General features: G+C 44.2%; 1 protein-coding gene across 1 annotated transcript in view; it reads right to left on the bottom strand.

Moving 5' to 3' along the window:
• ank1b (ankyrin 1, erythrocytic b) overlaps window positions 1-17,229 on the bottom strand; it is a 54,135-nt gene that overhangs the window by 1,490 nt on the left and 35,416 nt on the right. The window contains exons 24-40 of the mRNA XM_053411384.1: window positions 15,932-16,055; window positions 15,649-15,712; window positions 15,315-15,427; window positions 14,170-14,394; window positions 13,573-13,727; window positions 13,145-13,356; window positions 11,671-11,875; window positions 11,454-11,550; window positions 11,095-11,323; window positions 10,799-10,927; window positions 8,872-8,991; window positions 8,526-8,610; window positions 7,365-7,439; window positions 6,929-7,060; window positions 6,514-6,672; window positions 5,729-5,800; window positions 4-664 (exon numbers count right to left, since the gene is read on the bottom strand). Coding sequence (XP_053267359.1) covers window positions 4-664; window positions 5,729-5,800; window positions 6,514-6,672; window positions 6,929-7,060; window positions 7,365-7,439; window positions 8,526-8,610; window positions 8,872-8,991; window positions 10,799-10,927; window positions 11,095-11,323; window positions 11,454-11,550; window positions 11,671-11,875; window positions 13,145-13,356; window positions 13,573-13,727; window positions 14,170-14,394; window positions 15,315-15,427; window positions 15,649-15,712; window positions 15,932-16,055 — 2,857 coding nt within the window. The remainder of the gene's footprint in view (window positions 1-3; window positions 665-5,728; window positions 5,801-6,513; window positions 6,673-6,928; window positions 7,061-7,364; window positions 7,440-8,525; window positions 8,611-8,871; window positions 8,992-10,798; window positions 10,928-11,094; window positions 11,324-11,453; window positions 11,551-11,670; window positions 11,876-13,144; window positions 13,357-13,572; window positions 13,728-14,169; window positions 14,395-15,314; window positions 15,428-15,648; window positions 15,713-15,931; window positions 16,056-17,229) is intronic.

Raw genomic sequence — 17,229 nt, 5'->3', positions numbered from 1 at the left:
TACCGGTTGTCTCCGTTGTGCTCGTTGGCCCGACTCAGTCCCGACACCTCAACCCGCTGGGCGTACACCTGCTGGCCTGTAACAACAGAAATCCCTTCCACTGAACCCAGCCTTTCACCTCCTCCCTTTGCTCCTCCTCCTGCAGCCAGGACCTCCCCTCTCCTCCCATCCGACCTCTGACCTGCCAGTTGGCCGTTTAGGTTGACCTTGGGTACGGCGCCACTGGCCCTGACCCTGTCCCTTTCTGCCAGTGCACTCGCCGGCTCCTGTGGCGCCTCCTCCTCCTCAACCTCCCCTTCCTCATCATCCTCCTCCTCCTCCTCCTCCTCCTCCTCCAGCTCCATGATGGAGCCGCTGGCCCCGCTGGCTCGACTGCTCGGGCGACCCAAGCTATAGGGGAGGGACAGCGTGGCGCCCTCCGAGTCGTCAGCCCGACTACTGCCGTCTAGCGATGAGTCCTCCACCGTAACCAGAGAGGGGCTGATCCCTGCTGGCCACACCTGAACATCGGATATCTCCATTAATGTGTCTTCCTCTGTGGTGGCTATGGGGGCACACTCAAGGCTGGATACTTCCTGCCAGAAGGGCTCCACTCCCAGTGGGGAGGGCAGGTTGTACATCATGGAGGCCGGGGACAGAAGCTCCTCCTGCACCAGCATGTAACCTGGAGGGAAGACAGGGCGAGACAAAAGAAAGACTAACACCACGCAGGCACAGCCAGGGAGATGCCGGGGGGGTGGAGGGTCGACTGTTTCTCCAACTTATACAAGTGAGTGAGAGTCAGGGAAACAGTGTCAGCCCTGTCCCAATATACTGCACCAGGAAGTGATGGAGGCTCGTTTTTATTAGAGCCAGATCCATTTAGCTTAAAACCTGAAATGAGCCTTTCACAGATACATCAGTATCAGCTTGTATGTTTTATGTTTATGAAAACTTTGATTTTACAGAATTATTTTTTTTTGGAAAAGATGTACATCTATCTTTTAATTACACATAAATATATTGTACATTTGGTTGTATTTCTTACTCTTTCTTCATTATATCTATAGATTTTTTTATAGCAAAGTTCGCTGCTAAGTTTTTAAATATGAAGCCTTATTACATTTCTTTGTCATTAGGGTCTGATAACGAGATCTCAGGAGTGACTAAATATTTATATCATCCGATATATTGGTATCAGAAATCTTTCACTTTTGGCAACTGCCTTCAAAGACCAACACCGGTCGGGCTCTAGTTTTTATCAAGCGTCTTCAAGTTTGGATACTAATTTGGGAATCATATATTCTTCAACCCATTACATTCAGTGTGGGCCGGCGCATCCTTCTGCAACTGCTTCGGCGGCTTTTCACGCAGCTGTGTCGCAGGACTCTTTGTCATTCATGCTTCCCCAACCTTCCCCAAGCGTTGCGCCTCTTACAAAGCAATTCCCCGCCAGAACACTAGGCGGAGTAATGTTTTTACGCCTTCTTTCTTCTTTGTCGATTGTTTATTTACATACAAATCCGCCAGTCAGTGACGGTTTATACAAGTGATCATACTTTCGGATCTCTTCTGCCAAGTGCTCTTCTATTTGGTCCATATTCGTTCTTCTAAATCTTCCGTGATTTCAGCCGGTATTATGGGGGCATGAAACCGGAAACTAGACTCCGGACGGGATGTAGTAAGCCGACCAATCACAAGCCTTGCGGGCTGCGTGAGGCTCGCGTCGCTTTGTCGTATAGTTAGAAAAATTGGGCGACGCACATAAGCACGTAAGAAGAGATACATAAGCACGTAAGGGGCCTTGAAGGGCTCTTACGCTTGCAGACCCGTGAAAACGCAGAAGAATGCGCCGGCCTTAAGAAAGTCACACTGATCCTTAAGGAATCTGAGTCCAAGACACTGATTAAATAAAAGTCAATATATTCCCAGTTTAAGAGTGTTAAGTTCAACAGAACTTCATCTTCCTACTTTTCCTTTGTCTAATTGATATTAAAAAACAAACTCTTTGGGCTGTTCTCCTTCTGATTTGGGTTTTAAGCAAAAGCTGGCTCAGGTCGTGGACATTGGGACACAGCAGTTAGAGTGAGGTTGGGGATAAAGGGGCTTTGGTTTGTCATCCACTGTGAGTCAGGTGAGCGATGCTCTAGTTTGCCTCCATGTAAGGAAGTGAGTGTAGAGAGCAAACATTGTGTTACTTGATAAGAGGAAAAAAGAACAGGTGAGAGTTGTGTATCTATTGTGGGGTTAGAACGATATAGATTTAATGTAGAAGTGTGACCTTCGACATCTCAGTAAAAAATATGTCAATTTGATTTTTAAAAGGCTGTCAGAGACACATTTGTTTCAGCTGTTTCACAATTACTACTACACCTACTACATTTTAAAGGGTATACTGTGTATTTGTACATACCAACACTTTTTTTTATTTAAATGAAAATGTCTCTATCATCGTTCTAACCCCTGTTAGACGTCTCTGGGTGGGAGTCAGCAGCATGTTGCAGATTCTGTGGAGGAAAATGCAAGTTACTGTTGCTCTCACATTCTCCTGCAGCTGCGCATCAGATTCATGCTTTTATTGCTTCTGCATCCCAAGGTCACTGTGCACACACACTGTTCTCTACACACACACACTGTTCTCTACACACACACACTGTTCTCTACTGACACACACATACACATACAGACGCAGACACTTTAGACTAAATGTTCTATTTAGTTTTGTAATTGATTTAAATCTATTAGTGGAAGTTAGTCTCCAATATTCACACTAAACTGATCTAATCTATTATAAAGTTGAAGTATGTATTACTTGTCTATTAGGGAGGAATTTATAGGATGATAGAATTTCCTAGAATAAATGATAATTTTATTTTATCTATCAATGTTTAAACACTAAAGTACTTAACATTAGTTTTTGTTTAACTAAGGTTTTACTAAGAAGTTATTGAATGTTAAACACTATCAGAGGACACAAGGACACACAAACACACATCATATGTTTGTGCTTTTTCTAATATTATTTGTAAGATTAGGTTCTTGGCAGATTAATCATGTGATGTATTAATGTGATTCACATTTATATCAAATGCTGCATTGATATTTAAATTTGTTCTACCTGCACTTCAATGAGAACAAATGTTTTTACTTAGTTGAAATGTAATTTATGTTTAATCTTTTGATACATTTTCAATATAAAAATGTATTACAGATTTAAAAGGTAATAATTGGATGGAGTGGCAGTTTGGTTAATAATCTATTATTCGAGTTTAATATTAAAACCTTGTTTGAAGAGAAATAATGTTAATGAATGAATTAAGATGTTGATTCAATATCTTTGCATCAGTTATTTTGGATGAATAGTGTTCAGTGATGTTGAACAGTAAAGGAGTATTTCACCCAACACATGTTTCAGTTAAGCAGCGAGAATCAAGGTAACAGATAAGAAATGTTTTTACACATTGAGCAACCAAAGACATTCTAACAACATCTCAAGCTAAAAACTGAAACTTGTTCTCATGGGCTCTATGACATCTTTGGACAGTTAAAAATAACAATAATGGGTGAATCACTTCTTTACTGTGTCAGTATCTGTCTCTCAGAGTTTATGGACCCTAGGGCAGGTAATAGGTGTGTGTTTGTGTGTGTGTGTGTGTGTGTCTGTGTGTGTGTGTGTGTGTGTGTGTGTGTGTGTGTGTGTGTGTGTGTGTGCATGTGTGTGTTTCTGGGATGGTGAGAGGCCATGGATGATGGGAGGGGGCGCCAGAATGAGGTGATGAGGGAGGAATGAGTCAGAATTAGGATGAGAGTTAGAATGAGTCAGATGAAGCTGGGTTAGCCTTTCCCTTCACTCCTGCTATTTAAACACAAACACACAAACACATGTACACACACATAGGTGTCAAAGGCACAGGATGTAGTGAAGCACCAATACACTCCACAGATTGTCAAGGAAAAACACAACACACTGCACAGCACAGCACGCTACCCACTTTGCCACTGTACTCACACACACATATACACACAGAATACTGCATTCATATTACAATAAAAGATGAGGACACACACTTTTATCTCACAGGTGACGCCTAAATGTAAAGAAATAATCACACTCACACACACACACAAACACAAACACACCTCACAGCGTTAACCCTGCTGGCAAATAACGTTCAGTCAATGTCAACAACGAGTTTGTCGTCAGACGTGGGCAAAAACATTTAATTAAAATCATTAAATATCGTCACACAAGATATTTTAGGGTCATGGTAGAGTATAGATTTTTTCTATTATTTTATTATATTATATTTTCATATTTTGCCCATGAAGGAAGGACACAATGTCAGAGCAACATTGGACGTTGAACGTTATGAGCTACGCAGCTGATTATGTGTTACAGCGTTTAGCATGAAATAAAAAAACACACACTATTTATTGTACAAGAAAAGGAAACATTGGTTTGTTAATATAAGCATTTAAAAACAAGACTGAAATACACCCATTGAACAGAGAAAACATTTTACACCGTGAAATAAACGTCATACATTGAACGCATGCCATGCACATAAAGATGTCATAATCAAAAACAGCAAACTCTATTTTGCTCCAGAAACTGAACACGCACACATTTAAATATTTGTGTAAAAACTAAACTCAATATTCATACACATAAATGTCTTGCAAACTGAGCTAAATAGAATGATCGCCTTGGCTTGCCATGAGATAATATTATTTTACTGCAGCCTAGGTCTGAAACACACACACACACACAAACAGACACTGTAACAGCAAAGCATGCGGCATGCACGTGCACAAACTGTAGTACACACACAGAGCTGGACTGAGAGAGGAGGAGAAGGTCCACGCTCTGACTGAACGAGGGAGGAGCGCGGGGAAATAAGATGACAAGAGAGGAGGAGGCCCAGAGGTCAACATGAGGTCAGATGAGGTCAGAGGTCGGAGAGGAAGAGCTGTGAGGAAGAAGAAGAGGAGGAGGAGGAGGAAGAGGAGGAGGAGGAGCAGGGCGGCTGGGCAGCAGATATGACATGTCATAGGTTCAGAGAGAGAGAGAGAGACTGAGAGGAGAACAGAGAGGGAGACGGTCCTGAGGAAAAGACACAATTTCAAGGTCGCGAGTGCATTGCACTTGTGTAACAACGTCTGCCGTCAGTGTGGGAGAAATTCTCTCTTTTTCTCAGGGAAAGAAAGAAAGAGAGAGAGACAGAAAGAACGAGGGAGGAGTAGAAACAAGGTATGAAGGCCCAGAGAACACTATCATCTGTGTACCAGTGTTACTTTTGACTAGTGTATCCATCCCAGGCACACACACACAGACACACACACACACACACACACACACACACACACACACACACACACAAACAGATATCGCACAGAGTCAGACAAACACGCACATATAATCTAAACAAACATCCTTCAGTTAAAAAAGAGGAAATCAAGTGTTTGGCCTTAAATGTCTTTTAATCCTGTCAGTGAGAGTGAACGGGAGTTTTCCTCATTTCTCATATTAAGCAAGAAGAATAAGAACCGTCATGTTCAGGGCTCCAATATGAGGTGTGAAAGACAAATGACTTGTGCCCTTAGTGCATGCTGCAAAAGGCCGGGTTCATGGTGGGAGAATGACACCATTCGTCAGACCTTAAAAAACACGGCCCGAGTTTCATCATCATCAGCGTCATTTTGACATGAGCAGCAAACCACCATGCAGCCCGAGCTCCCTTCAACTTACCCCTTCTGAAAAACGGGGGTCTAATAACTCGAGGCTTGTGCACTAGGCGCGGCGGCCTCGTGTCCGTGATCTCTTGTGGAGCAACAGAGACAATAATGAAATTGGCTGTTACCCAGACTCCAGGCAAACAGGCTCTCAAATCTTTAAACTAACTGTCAAATGTCATTACACCTGTGAGTTGTATCTATTTACATGCTAACTCAATAATAGATGTGAGGAATAATTGACACAGACAGAATTATGGTGGTTTTATATGAAAGAAAATCTCTTATAATGTCACCAAGCACCAAATCATTCCTATAAAACTCTTAATTTCTGATCATTACAGATTATAAAAAGACAATGAGCTCTCACGGGGAATATGCTGAATATTAAATCCATATATATTTCATGTCTTCTCATTCAAAAAGTCTTAAAGGAGACACATTATGCTCTATTCAGGTTCACAGTTTAAATGTGGGTTAATAAGGTTCACATGCTAACATGTGACACTTTCCTCATAGTGTCCATTGCTGCAGCTCCTCTAAAGGAAAGAAACACTGAAATGAGCATCATATGTCTCCTTTAACAAACTTTGGAAGACTTCACTTTACTTTAAAACAAGTAGATTCCTCACACAGTATAGAAAAAAGTCATGATCTAGACTTAGTGATTGAAATACATTAAATCGCTTCTTAAAGAGCATCGCACATTTTTTTTAAATACAGTTGGCTGAATATTCACTGCTGAGTATATTGATTTGAGCTTTGTGAGTCTTATGAGCACGATACGTTTGTGTGTCTTACCATTGCTCACGCTGGGTGACAGCAGAGTGGAGTCCCGGTCGCTGAGTCGACAGGCGCCCTCGTCCAGAAAGCACGGTGCTGGCGGCTGGACCTGTCCCTCCAGGGACGTCACGATGTCCACCCGGTCGATGTTCTTCAGGGCGGTGTACAGGCTCTCCACTGAGAGGGGAACACATTGATGGTAGGAGATGAGGAAGCAGGTAAAGCAACAGAAGAAGAGACAACGACAAACATACAAAGAAACTCAGGAAAGATGGGGGATTATTGAACAGTCAAAAAACAGATTCACTTCTGTGTTGCAACTGAGATAATATCTGTGCCTTGCAGCTGCTTATGTGCACTGGGAAATTAATTCTACATTATTCATGCAGCTGAAAAGTAATTTCTCAGAGAGGTACGGTTGTGTTGGACTCACTCTTGGCCCTTTTGCCTTCCCTGCCCGCCCACAGGTTGAGCAAGGCAGAGCTCTGGTCCAGCAGTGAGTTGGGATTCTCCACACGGATCCGGTTGATGTCGTCCGTGCCGAACTGAAGCTCTCGTGCCAACTCTGCCAAGAGAACAGACGAGTGGATTAATAGAAACCTCGATCTAATAACTCTCTGTGTGTGAGACGCATTCCAAGAACTGTTCATCTTATTGGTTTCACACTCGGCACCAGTATTGTTCTGGGCTCAGGGAAGTGCAGTGTTGAATTTGCTGAGATTTGATCACGAAATACACAAATATTAATAAAATTTGAACACAGCCAGTCCTCACTTGCTGAATTACTTTTAAAGTTTTGGAATGAAAGCTACAACCAGAATCACCATGGGCCGAGCAAAGAGAAGAAACAGATGTAATAAGTGACTGACCTGCCCAACTCAAACCGAGCTGCTCAGATATGATGTTGATTTTGAACTCCGTCCTCTCCATGGCATTCACTGTGGCTGAGGAGAAAGAAAAACAGACACATATAAGAATCTGTGTCCCAGGAAAAATGAAACTGAGGAGACTCTGGCTCACTCTCAGTCCAGCTGATATATCTAAGTGACTATAGTTTGATCTTAAAAGGATGTGTGAAGATTGTCATGAGTGATTTAGACTTAATTGATAAATCATATCAACCTCCACCACTCAGATTCTCAAATTCCTCATTTTGTTTTGGTTCTCTTTCCTAAAATACCTGCTATTCCATTTGTTAATAGCAAAACTTACCTCGACAAAGAGCACTGATCTGTTGAAGGAAATGAGCAGCACGCACAACAATGTTTTTTTTGTCCACATGATCCTCGGGGCCGTGTGGGAAAGAGGGGCCATTTCATTCAGGTGCTAGTCTCACCAGTCAGAGTAGCATTCAGAAACCGTCACAGAGGGACTGAGGTGCAATGTAGCAGCGCTGTGTATTTGATAGACAGAAAAGGCCTTTCCTCCCCCCCCCCCTTCAATCCCACCCACTGTCGGCACCAGTTCAAACCAACCACAACGGCCATCTTGGCTCATTTACCCCAGGCCAGTGTCAGGGCTCCTCTGTCTAGCTCCACTGCGAGGTCCTGTCCATTTCCGCTGCTAAGCTACAGGTGCTGATGCTAATGGTGTCTGCTGCCATGCCAGTGGAAATCGCAGTGGAGAAACCAGCGCCATGCAAAACCAACCACGGGGAAGGGGGGTCATTCATCTGTTCTCATAGCTACCAGGACACTGAGGGAGAATAAGAGGCCAATTTGCCAAGTGCCCTGGAGCCATTTTGGGTCATGATGGGGGGGGGGGGATTGCTGCTCAACTTTTGGTCGCACATTCAATATATATACGATTTGCTCTGACCGCAGCGCAAAGAACTCTGGGTCATACTGTAGAGCAGTGCATTGCATCCAAGGCTCAGACTGTGCCATGCGTGCACGCGAGACATATAGGGGGGGCAGGAAGAGTAGGGAGCAGAGGGTTGTGGGTAAGAGAAAAGGGCAGTGCAACATTCAGTGCCCGTCTCCGCTGTGTGTGTCAGGAGAGGGCTGAGGGTCCGGCAGCGAGACACTCACCCAGGCCCGGCTCGTTCAGAGCACTGTAGCGCTCCCTCAGGGCGAGGGGGGTTAAGGTCCTCCTGCGCTCCTCACTCCCAACAACCTGAAATTAGATAATAACAACAAAATCACATTATGCATACATTGTTATCTTCAGTTTGGCATGTCTTTAAGGAAATAACTTTGTACCCCTTCGATGAATAATGCCAAAATACATGAATATGAGTATAATATCTACCAGTGTTTACATGTTTAACCCATGAAAAATATCCCCTGTTTAAAATACTGAAAATTCTCCATAAATACTGAGTAGAAGTCTTTTAAACAACTTTCAAAAAACTTCATAAAGATTCCGAGTTCTTACCTTGACACAAGGTGGCATGGTAATGTTAAGGTTACACAGAACGTGCTGCGTGTCCTCGTACTTGGTGCACTTCCGCAGAAAGGATAAAAAGCCAGCAGCCTCCTTGTTGCTGTCTCTGACCTGAGAGCAGGAAAAGACAGATGGAGAGAGGAAGAGAGAGAAATAGAGAGGAAGCCGAAAGACGGATAGAAGTCATGGAGAATATCGAGAGAGAAAATAGTGGGGAAAGGAGAGAAAGCAGATAGAGGAGTAGAAGAGAGATGAGAACAGATGGAAGTAAGCAAAAAGAGATGGAGCCAAGAGGAAGGGAAAGACAAGACAGATTAAGAGACAGGACACGTGAGAAAGGAAGAGAAAGAAACAGAGCAAGAGAGAGAAAGAGGAGGGACAAAAGAAGACAGATCAAAAAAAGGTATTAGATCCCTCCACAGTGTCGGGGGCATGTGGCGGAGTAACATGGGACGAGAAGCAGGGGGGAAAAAGGGATGGAAGCAGTCCACAGGCAGGCGAGAGGGAGAGATTTACCTGCACATTTACCTGGACGTCTGTCAGACCAGACAGATACAGAGTGACCGTGAGAGAGAGAAAGAGAGACAGTGAGACAGACACGTACAGACAGGCAAGGCCGCAAAGATAGGAAGGCAGGCAAAGAAAGTGAGGGCGTCACAGGACATGCAAACGATTACCCGAGTGAGTCGACAGGTAGATAGGCAAGTTGTTTGTCGCACCATAATTAAAAGATAATCATCAAAGTATTGATCGGATGAGGAAATGTGTCTCACCGACAAAATGACACGGACAGAAAGACGGGGACAAACCGATGAGGTACCAAACAAAACAAATGAGCAAACTAGTGAAACAGAAATATAGACACACATGAAGAGGCACGTACATACACACGCACTGATAAGCTGAAGATATATCTGCTGTGTTCTAGGCGTGTACTGTGCATGTTCCTGGAGAAACACTGAACTCAGACTCTATGGAAATTCTGGATTTGTATTCTGCAGACAAAATATCACGACGACCCTGGAGGAAGTAAGTTCTGTTACTTCTGAGATCATATCTGAAAAAGAGCAATCGCTGCGGTGTTGTGGATTTTGTGAGGCCTTTAAATCAACAGTGTTATCTGTGTGTCTGCTTCTACACTGCCCCTAGTGTTCATGTGCGTGTCGCATCTTGCGGACATGTGGTCATTTCTGAGGACCTGCACAACCGATGCACCAAACAGTCAAATGATACACATGGAAGTCATGATGTGTGCACGTATGCGTGGTTAGAAGCACGTGTATCTCCGGCCAAACAGTGCAAGAGAAGGGATTTAAATAACAAAGAAGGGTAAGAAAACCAATAAATGACTGTAAGTTATGACAAGCGAGAAGGACCGATTTTTAAAGTGATTCATCCATATCGAAAGGGAAACACTTAAAAAAACACATTGCATTAAAAAATAAGGCACAATTATTATCTTGTTGTGTAACTCGGAAAAACAATGATTTGACAAACCACAGGGATAAAGAAAAAATACATCATGTTATGCAACATATCACAATATATTGAATTATCAATAACATATATTCTTTTATTCCATTCAAGATCTTAAACTTTATACAGTGTCACACGTTTGTCTCAGGTGTGGTGTGAGATTCCTGTGGTGGAGAGGGAACACAGCGCTGTGCCTCGGAATCTCAACTTTTACATGCTAATGGTGAGACAAGCTGAAAAGTTTAAATCACAGTGAAAAGGACATGGACACGTGGACAAAAACCACCGTATGAACAGGTTGTCTCAGTGATCAGCAGGTGGGGTGGGGGGGAAACCGACTAACAGGACACACTGAACCCGACAACACGACGAACCACAACACTGTATGAGTAGTGAGCGACAGAGAAAAGGCGGGCGTGTGAGCAGTGAGACAGAGACAGACCTTGACAGAGACGGGCAGCCGGTTGTCCCTGAAGGCCTGGAAGCTGAAGCTGCGGGGCTGCTGCGTGGCCTTCCTGATGGGCACCAGGTTCCCAGAACACTCGAGGTGCAGCGGCATGCCCTCCATCAGCTGTGGAGGGCGAGAGAGAGAACGTTAAGGGTGACAAGATGAGGCAGTTTTGAAGCAGCCGCAACTAAACTTATAGATGATATTAATCATTCAATAGAAGCAAGCGCTAACTGCTCAAAACCCACATTTATCTCCATAACAGCTTCCCCTCTCTCTCCTGTACTGACCTCGATATCTCGGCTGCGAGCCACTTCGGTGAAGTTTTCGTGCAGCTCCAGCGTCTTGTCCATCTTGTCGTCCGTCATGCAGTAACAGCGCAGACGACCCTCCCGCGCTTCGTTCATCTTGGCGAAAATGACAAACTTGGCCATGTACGGCACGGACATTAACTCCCGGTACAGCAGGTTGGCAAAGGTCACGGCCTCCGCGGTGCGAGGACAGTCTGCCAGCCAGAACCTGGAGGAGAGTGGCAGGAGAGGAAAAAAGCAGATAGAAGATGGATTATTATGCTGATGTGGGCTGAGGAGCAGGAGAGAGACACTGACTGGTCGTAAATCCGCCCCCCGGCTCCTGTTGAGGCGCTCACCTTGCAGACACGTTGGTGGTAAAGTTGGCACAGTTATGAGCGTACATCAGCTTTGTGGTCCCAGTGATGTCCTCCCACTGAGCTGGTGCAGTTCCACCTGAGGCACAAGGAACACACTGTCATTCATGCCCCAGTGAACAAGGTGTCAGGATCCCATTAATGCAGAGATATTAGGCAAACGACTCGTGTCTCTGATCATCTTTAAAGTGGATTGTACCAATGACACTGCAGAGGAGACGCAAGCTGGTGGTATCCCCCTCCCCTGCGTCCCGAGAACTCTCCCTCCAGGACGGTGGCAGTGGGATGCGCAGCCCGATTGGACGGTGGAATTTGCGTCGGCGTGGCTCGATGGTCACCACCGGGCTGAAGGTCGCCTGGTTGCCAAGCTGCCGCGTCAGCAGCTCGTCAGGGATTGGCTGCGCCTGAGGTGGAAGTGGCGAGGGGGAAAGGTTGTTGAGGCAGAAGATGCCAAAATGACGGGGGAAAAAACGAATATGGAGCAGAACAAAAGGGCGGGGGTGTACATTTGTTAATTAAGATACAAACAACTGAAGCAGGAACACGATGTAAAGGCTGAGGAACGGTTAGTGACTCAGGAGCATAGAAAACAGGCAGGAAACAGAAACAAGGGGAGGATACGACAGGAGAATAGAACAGGAGGTCTGCTGTAGACTGAAAAAACATCAAACTCGCAAACATACTCACACATGCAACCAATTCATATTTCACACTTGACCCAGCTCAGATCAGTGCATCAGCTTGGTCAGTGTGTGGCTCACAACTTAAATCAGGGAACTGAGGAGTGATGGATGGCTGGATAAAAAGAAAACATAAACAGAGCAGCATAAGGCACAAAGCAAAACTCATGCACTTCCCTGAAAAATAACGTCAGTGCCACTCAGTGCTTCGACAGACAACGTAAACAGCAGCATACACCCCCCAAAAAACAAAAACAAAATGAAATGTGGAGCCCGTGATCCGTCATCATCTTTCTGTCGTGGAGCACAAAGCCGAGTGGAGGTGAAGTGTGAAAAGAGATTGTGAGCAGGAGCGTGGGCCAAGTCTCCATATGTGTGTCTGTGGAGGTCTGGATGAGTGACAGCCAGAAAGGCTCCTGCTGCAAATGCTAATTTAGAAACGCTGCAGTGTGGCAGCACAGGCTGAGACGATCCTCGGGTCAGGGAGAGGATTATATCAAATGTATTGTATTGACATCTAATATCATTTGCTAATTTAAAGAACCTGAAAACACACAGAGGTCAAAACAACTCATAACGGGATTCATAAACGTCCTTAAAGGATCAAGATTGATAATAATAACAGAACGAATAATCTGCCGGCAGTCAGCAATGCAGATTATACATCAAATCCATATTCTGGGTCATTTGTCAAACAGACCATCGATTTCAGGATTTTAAATCTGTCAAATCTCAACCACAAACCAAAAGAGCTGCTGGTAAACGTGTTGGCTCAGATCACTGAGTCACAGCCTGAGAATCAGCTGTTCAATAATTCAAACATCTGTCCTCAGTAATTCTTAAAAAGCACCAGATTGTCTCCGTTGTATAAACAGCCGAGCAATTAGGAAAGATGTGGATGTGAATGTGTTTTCAATTCTGCTCCTCCCTCTCCACTCCATTCCATCCCTCCTTTCTTTTATATCCTTCTGTAACCTGAACTGCTCTGCTTACCTGCAGGCCCAGCCTCACTCTTTTGGTGACGGCCGTCTCGGGGAAGATGGCGTCGACGCGGGGCACCAGCTTACTGGTGAGCCGGCCGCCCTCCGGTCCAATCAGGTCGCTCTCCTGCTGAATGCGGGAGACCACGGCGAAGTAGAGAGGGAAGTCGGTGGAGATGATGCGGCGGATTCTCTTCTTGTCCAGCTCGTCGTGACTCTCCAGGTCTAGAGATGGTGAGGAGTGAAGAGGAGGAGAGAAAAAGAAAAAACACACCTCCTTAATTATACAGGCGAGGGACAGTTTACCTCTGTGTCACCTACAAAAATGCATCCTCACCCTTGTTCTGCAACTGCAAGGTCATGCACCAAGACTAAAACTAACTTATCTGCAGCCGTGCAAGATCTCACAGAGAGAGTGGAATCCATTATCGTCCCACTGACCTTCATCCATGCCGTTCAGAATAGTTTCCAGCACATCGTCTCCATAGCGGTTGCGATGCTCCTTCCAGACGGAGCCGTTCTCGCTGCGCAGCACCACCAGCTCCCGGTCCCCGTGGCCCAGGGAGGCAAAGTGAGGGATCTCCACGATTACAGGCCTGTGGAGCAAACAACAACATAAATAAATCATTAAGTGAAGTGATAAGAAGATGGATTTGTAGCCTTGTTTTAGCAAAATAACATATATTATTAAATATCGAATTTAGTTTTCTTCTGTTATTGTTGATATCATCATCATGTAGTCTCTGCATGAGACGTGTACACGTATCAATGTCCACTAGATGGCACAATGACAAAGCTCATTAATATTACAGTAAGGTACAACAATTAATTGACATAACTGACATCTTTAAAACTATTTGTACAAGACATTTAAAGAAAATGGAAATGTTTTGTAGGATCCTGTTTTAAACAGAACACAGATGTTAGATTTTAAATTTGATTTTAAAATCCTATGTTATCAAATGAAAACTACACTTCTCGACCTTTACTTTAAAGCCAACCAACAAACCAACAAATTAAACTACAGAGCTAACCCACCCTAGGAACTGCATACTGGACGGTCCCAGGGAGATGATGCGGCTCGCGAGCCCCTCCCCTTCCACCAGTGGAGGAGGCGTGGTCAGTTTCTGCGGTTTGACCAGACGACACGTGATGCGTGTGGGCGCGGCGCAGGTCCGAGGAGGGATGATGACCCTGAGGCCGTGGTGTCTGCTGCCTCGCATGGAGCCCCCCCGAGCATCCACCATGAAACTCACCAGGAAGCTGAAGGTCACAGGGTCACAGTTTTAATTTATCATTAAATAACACAAATTCGATAAGACAGGAACGTAAAATGTAACAACCATCCAGGGTTTTCCTGAGAGAAGTTCTTCCAGCTGAATGATGCGCAAAATGATCAGTAATTTGTCTATTGTTACTAGGGATGTTTTGACTTTATGATTGAATGCAGAGCGATTCATAGAGACGCCACTAATGCAATGTGTTGATTCTCTTTTCATTTGAATTGTCTGAGTAGGACAGGGGAGGGCCGGCTGTCGAGAGAGGCCATGAGGTGCAGCCAGGATGACACTAAAAGACTTTAAAAAAAAGAAAGACGCACAATGTTTGATCCTCCATTAGACAGGCAGCTTCAAACAAGTGTGTGGGTCTGTGTGTGTCTGTGTTTGTCTGTATGTGTGTGTCTGTCTGCTGACTCACTGTGCTTTGAATAAGTGATGACTAAGCACTGCAGACTAAATAAATTCACATGACGCTGGATTAACCTCATGGAGCTTCTTGTTAATGACTTAATTACAGATGTTTTATGCATCAACAGCATAAACAGTGAAACAGGGAACGGAAAAAACTGTTCATGTTCCTCAACATCCATCATTGATATGTTGTCTAACTTACAACACACATATCCTGAATTGGATTCGCCGGTAGCAGATTTTTTGGGGGTTTTGACAATCCTGCGGAAAAGAGATTAGGTGGAGGGAGGATAAATATTTTACTTTGGGTCACTGATCTCTCTGAGTCGCTGAAATCTTGTCTTTATGATAAGAAATACAGCCTCAATAAATAACACCAGTATTTTAGATGGTGAGGGGGAATATACTTTGTACGTTTGAAGGTCTTCTGCACAAGTCACAGTGAGATCCAACAGGAGGATTAAACATTAGCCCGATGTTTTATTAGCTCACCCCGTGTGGATGGGGCTGGCCACAGGGCTGACATTGTCTGAGGTCTCTGTAGCGGGACTGCTCGGGATCAGAGAGTCGTCATCGTACTCCTTCGGCAGCGGGACGGGAGTGTGCTGAGGTCGGAGAGGGAGGAAATAACAAAGACGGGGCAGAAAACGTTTGAGAGGCAGTAAAATAACCATGACGGAGAAGATTAGGACAGAGGAGAGTGGGAGGGAATGACAGAGCAGACATAGAGAAAGAGAAGGGAGGGAAAAGATAGAGAATGATGAACTGAAGCAATAAGATAACACATAAAAAATATATGTAATGTACATGGTACGGTTAAACCAACCTGATCCAACATAACTGTCTCTGGCGACACACAAGGGATTCTGGGTATAGCAGGAGAATACGGCCTGTGGCGGAGGAAGAGAAGATAATGTAAGACAAGAGAAATGGATGGCTTCAACTCTATAATAGAAATTCTAATAACACTCTTGTATCTCATGCTGCTCGCAGACAAAGATGAATTATGTATGCCGTTCAACAACTCAATTAATGACATCTTCATTATGTTATTCTTCCACTTGTGGGTATCATGCATGTTTTATATCATCCTGTGCACGTCGACTCACGTGGTTCCGATGCCTCCCTCAAAGTCTCTCATAGTCTTCTTCGGCGAGAGGAAGTCATCGTCCTGGTCCTTGAAGTCATCGAGCTTCAAGTAGCGAGCTCCGTCCATCCCGAGCAACTCGTCTCCTGTGGGACACGTGAAGAGTTAAGGGAGAACGAGGAAAAATGAACACATGAAGAATCAAGAGAGAAAAAGGACAAGAGCAGCAAATGATGCTGAGCTCAACTCTCAAGTTCTTCCACTCTGTCGTAAAATGTGAGGATCTTAAACTAATCTGCCAAAAGGATTTAGTTTTTCCCCCTCGGTGGATTTTTATCTCATTTGAGAGGGACAGTATTTTGAACTGCGGCAGACCTCTCAGAGCTCGGATCAAAAATATTGCCACTTCAGTCAATTCTTTGTATGTGGAGGCAGTAACTGTTACACCAGCATAACTCCCGTCCCTCCACCTTCACCACGCCACAGACAAATGGCCACAAAGTCATTTCAGATAAACAGTTAGTCCAAGCACACCGAACAACATCTAGAGCGAATGGAAACCACAGGAGTGAAAGAAGAAGTCAGGTAAAAAAAGACAGTGAATATTAACACAGCTGAGGACACTGCATGGACGGCAGTGAGCATGCCCATTAAATATGAAATCACATGTGGAGCTGGTTGTTTCTATGTAGGATAAAACACCTCAATTAATAAATGAAGAATGATATTTAAATAATATTTAAAAAAACACCTTGAAACTGCCTTTACAGATTGGTAAGTATAAGTTGGGAAATAAATAAATAGTAACACAAAGAAAACAGATTCAAAATGAAGTCTTCATGTGAAAATCCTTTCAAATTTTGATTTAACTCTGAATTTCTTAAAAGCAGAAAGACGGCGGCATTAACATGAATTGTGTTTTGTTTACAGGAGCAAGTCCCAGCTGGTTCCCAGCGTGTGTGTAATCAGCTTATTGATTCATTCGACTGTGAAACGCAGGAGTTACTGCGACGCTGAATTGGAAAGAGGCCGTTTGTCTTTTAAATTGCAGAAATGCTGGAGCTCCGTCAATTATGAAACCATGGACAGATAACGCTGGTAAAAAGGAAAATGTTGTGACGACATGCTAATGAGAAAAAGACACATTTCTATTAAATCAATCTCTGAGCAAGAGAATAACGATAACGGAGACAAAAACAGAGAGGAAAGCAAACAGTGCCGGAGTCGAGAGCCGACTCAGAGGAACTGAGTAAAAAGACAATTAGTGACGCACAGAGAAAAACGAGGAAAAAGTACGATTACAATGACGGCACAAGTTCA

Source organism: Pleuronectes platessa, chromosome 19, assembly GCF_947347685.1.
Source record: "Pleuronectes platessa chromosome 19, fPlePla1.1, whole genome shotgun sequence".
NCBI lineage: Eukaryota > Metazoa > Chordata > Actinopteri > Pleuronectiformes > Pleuronectidae > Pleuronectes > Pleuronectes platessa.
The sequence above is the reverse complement of the archived record's forward strand: the minus strand, read 5'-3'. Positions and strand labels throughout refer to the sequence as shown.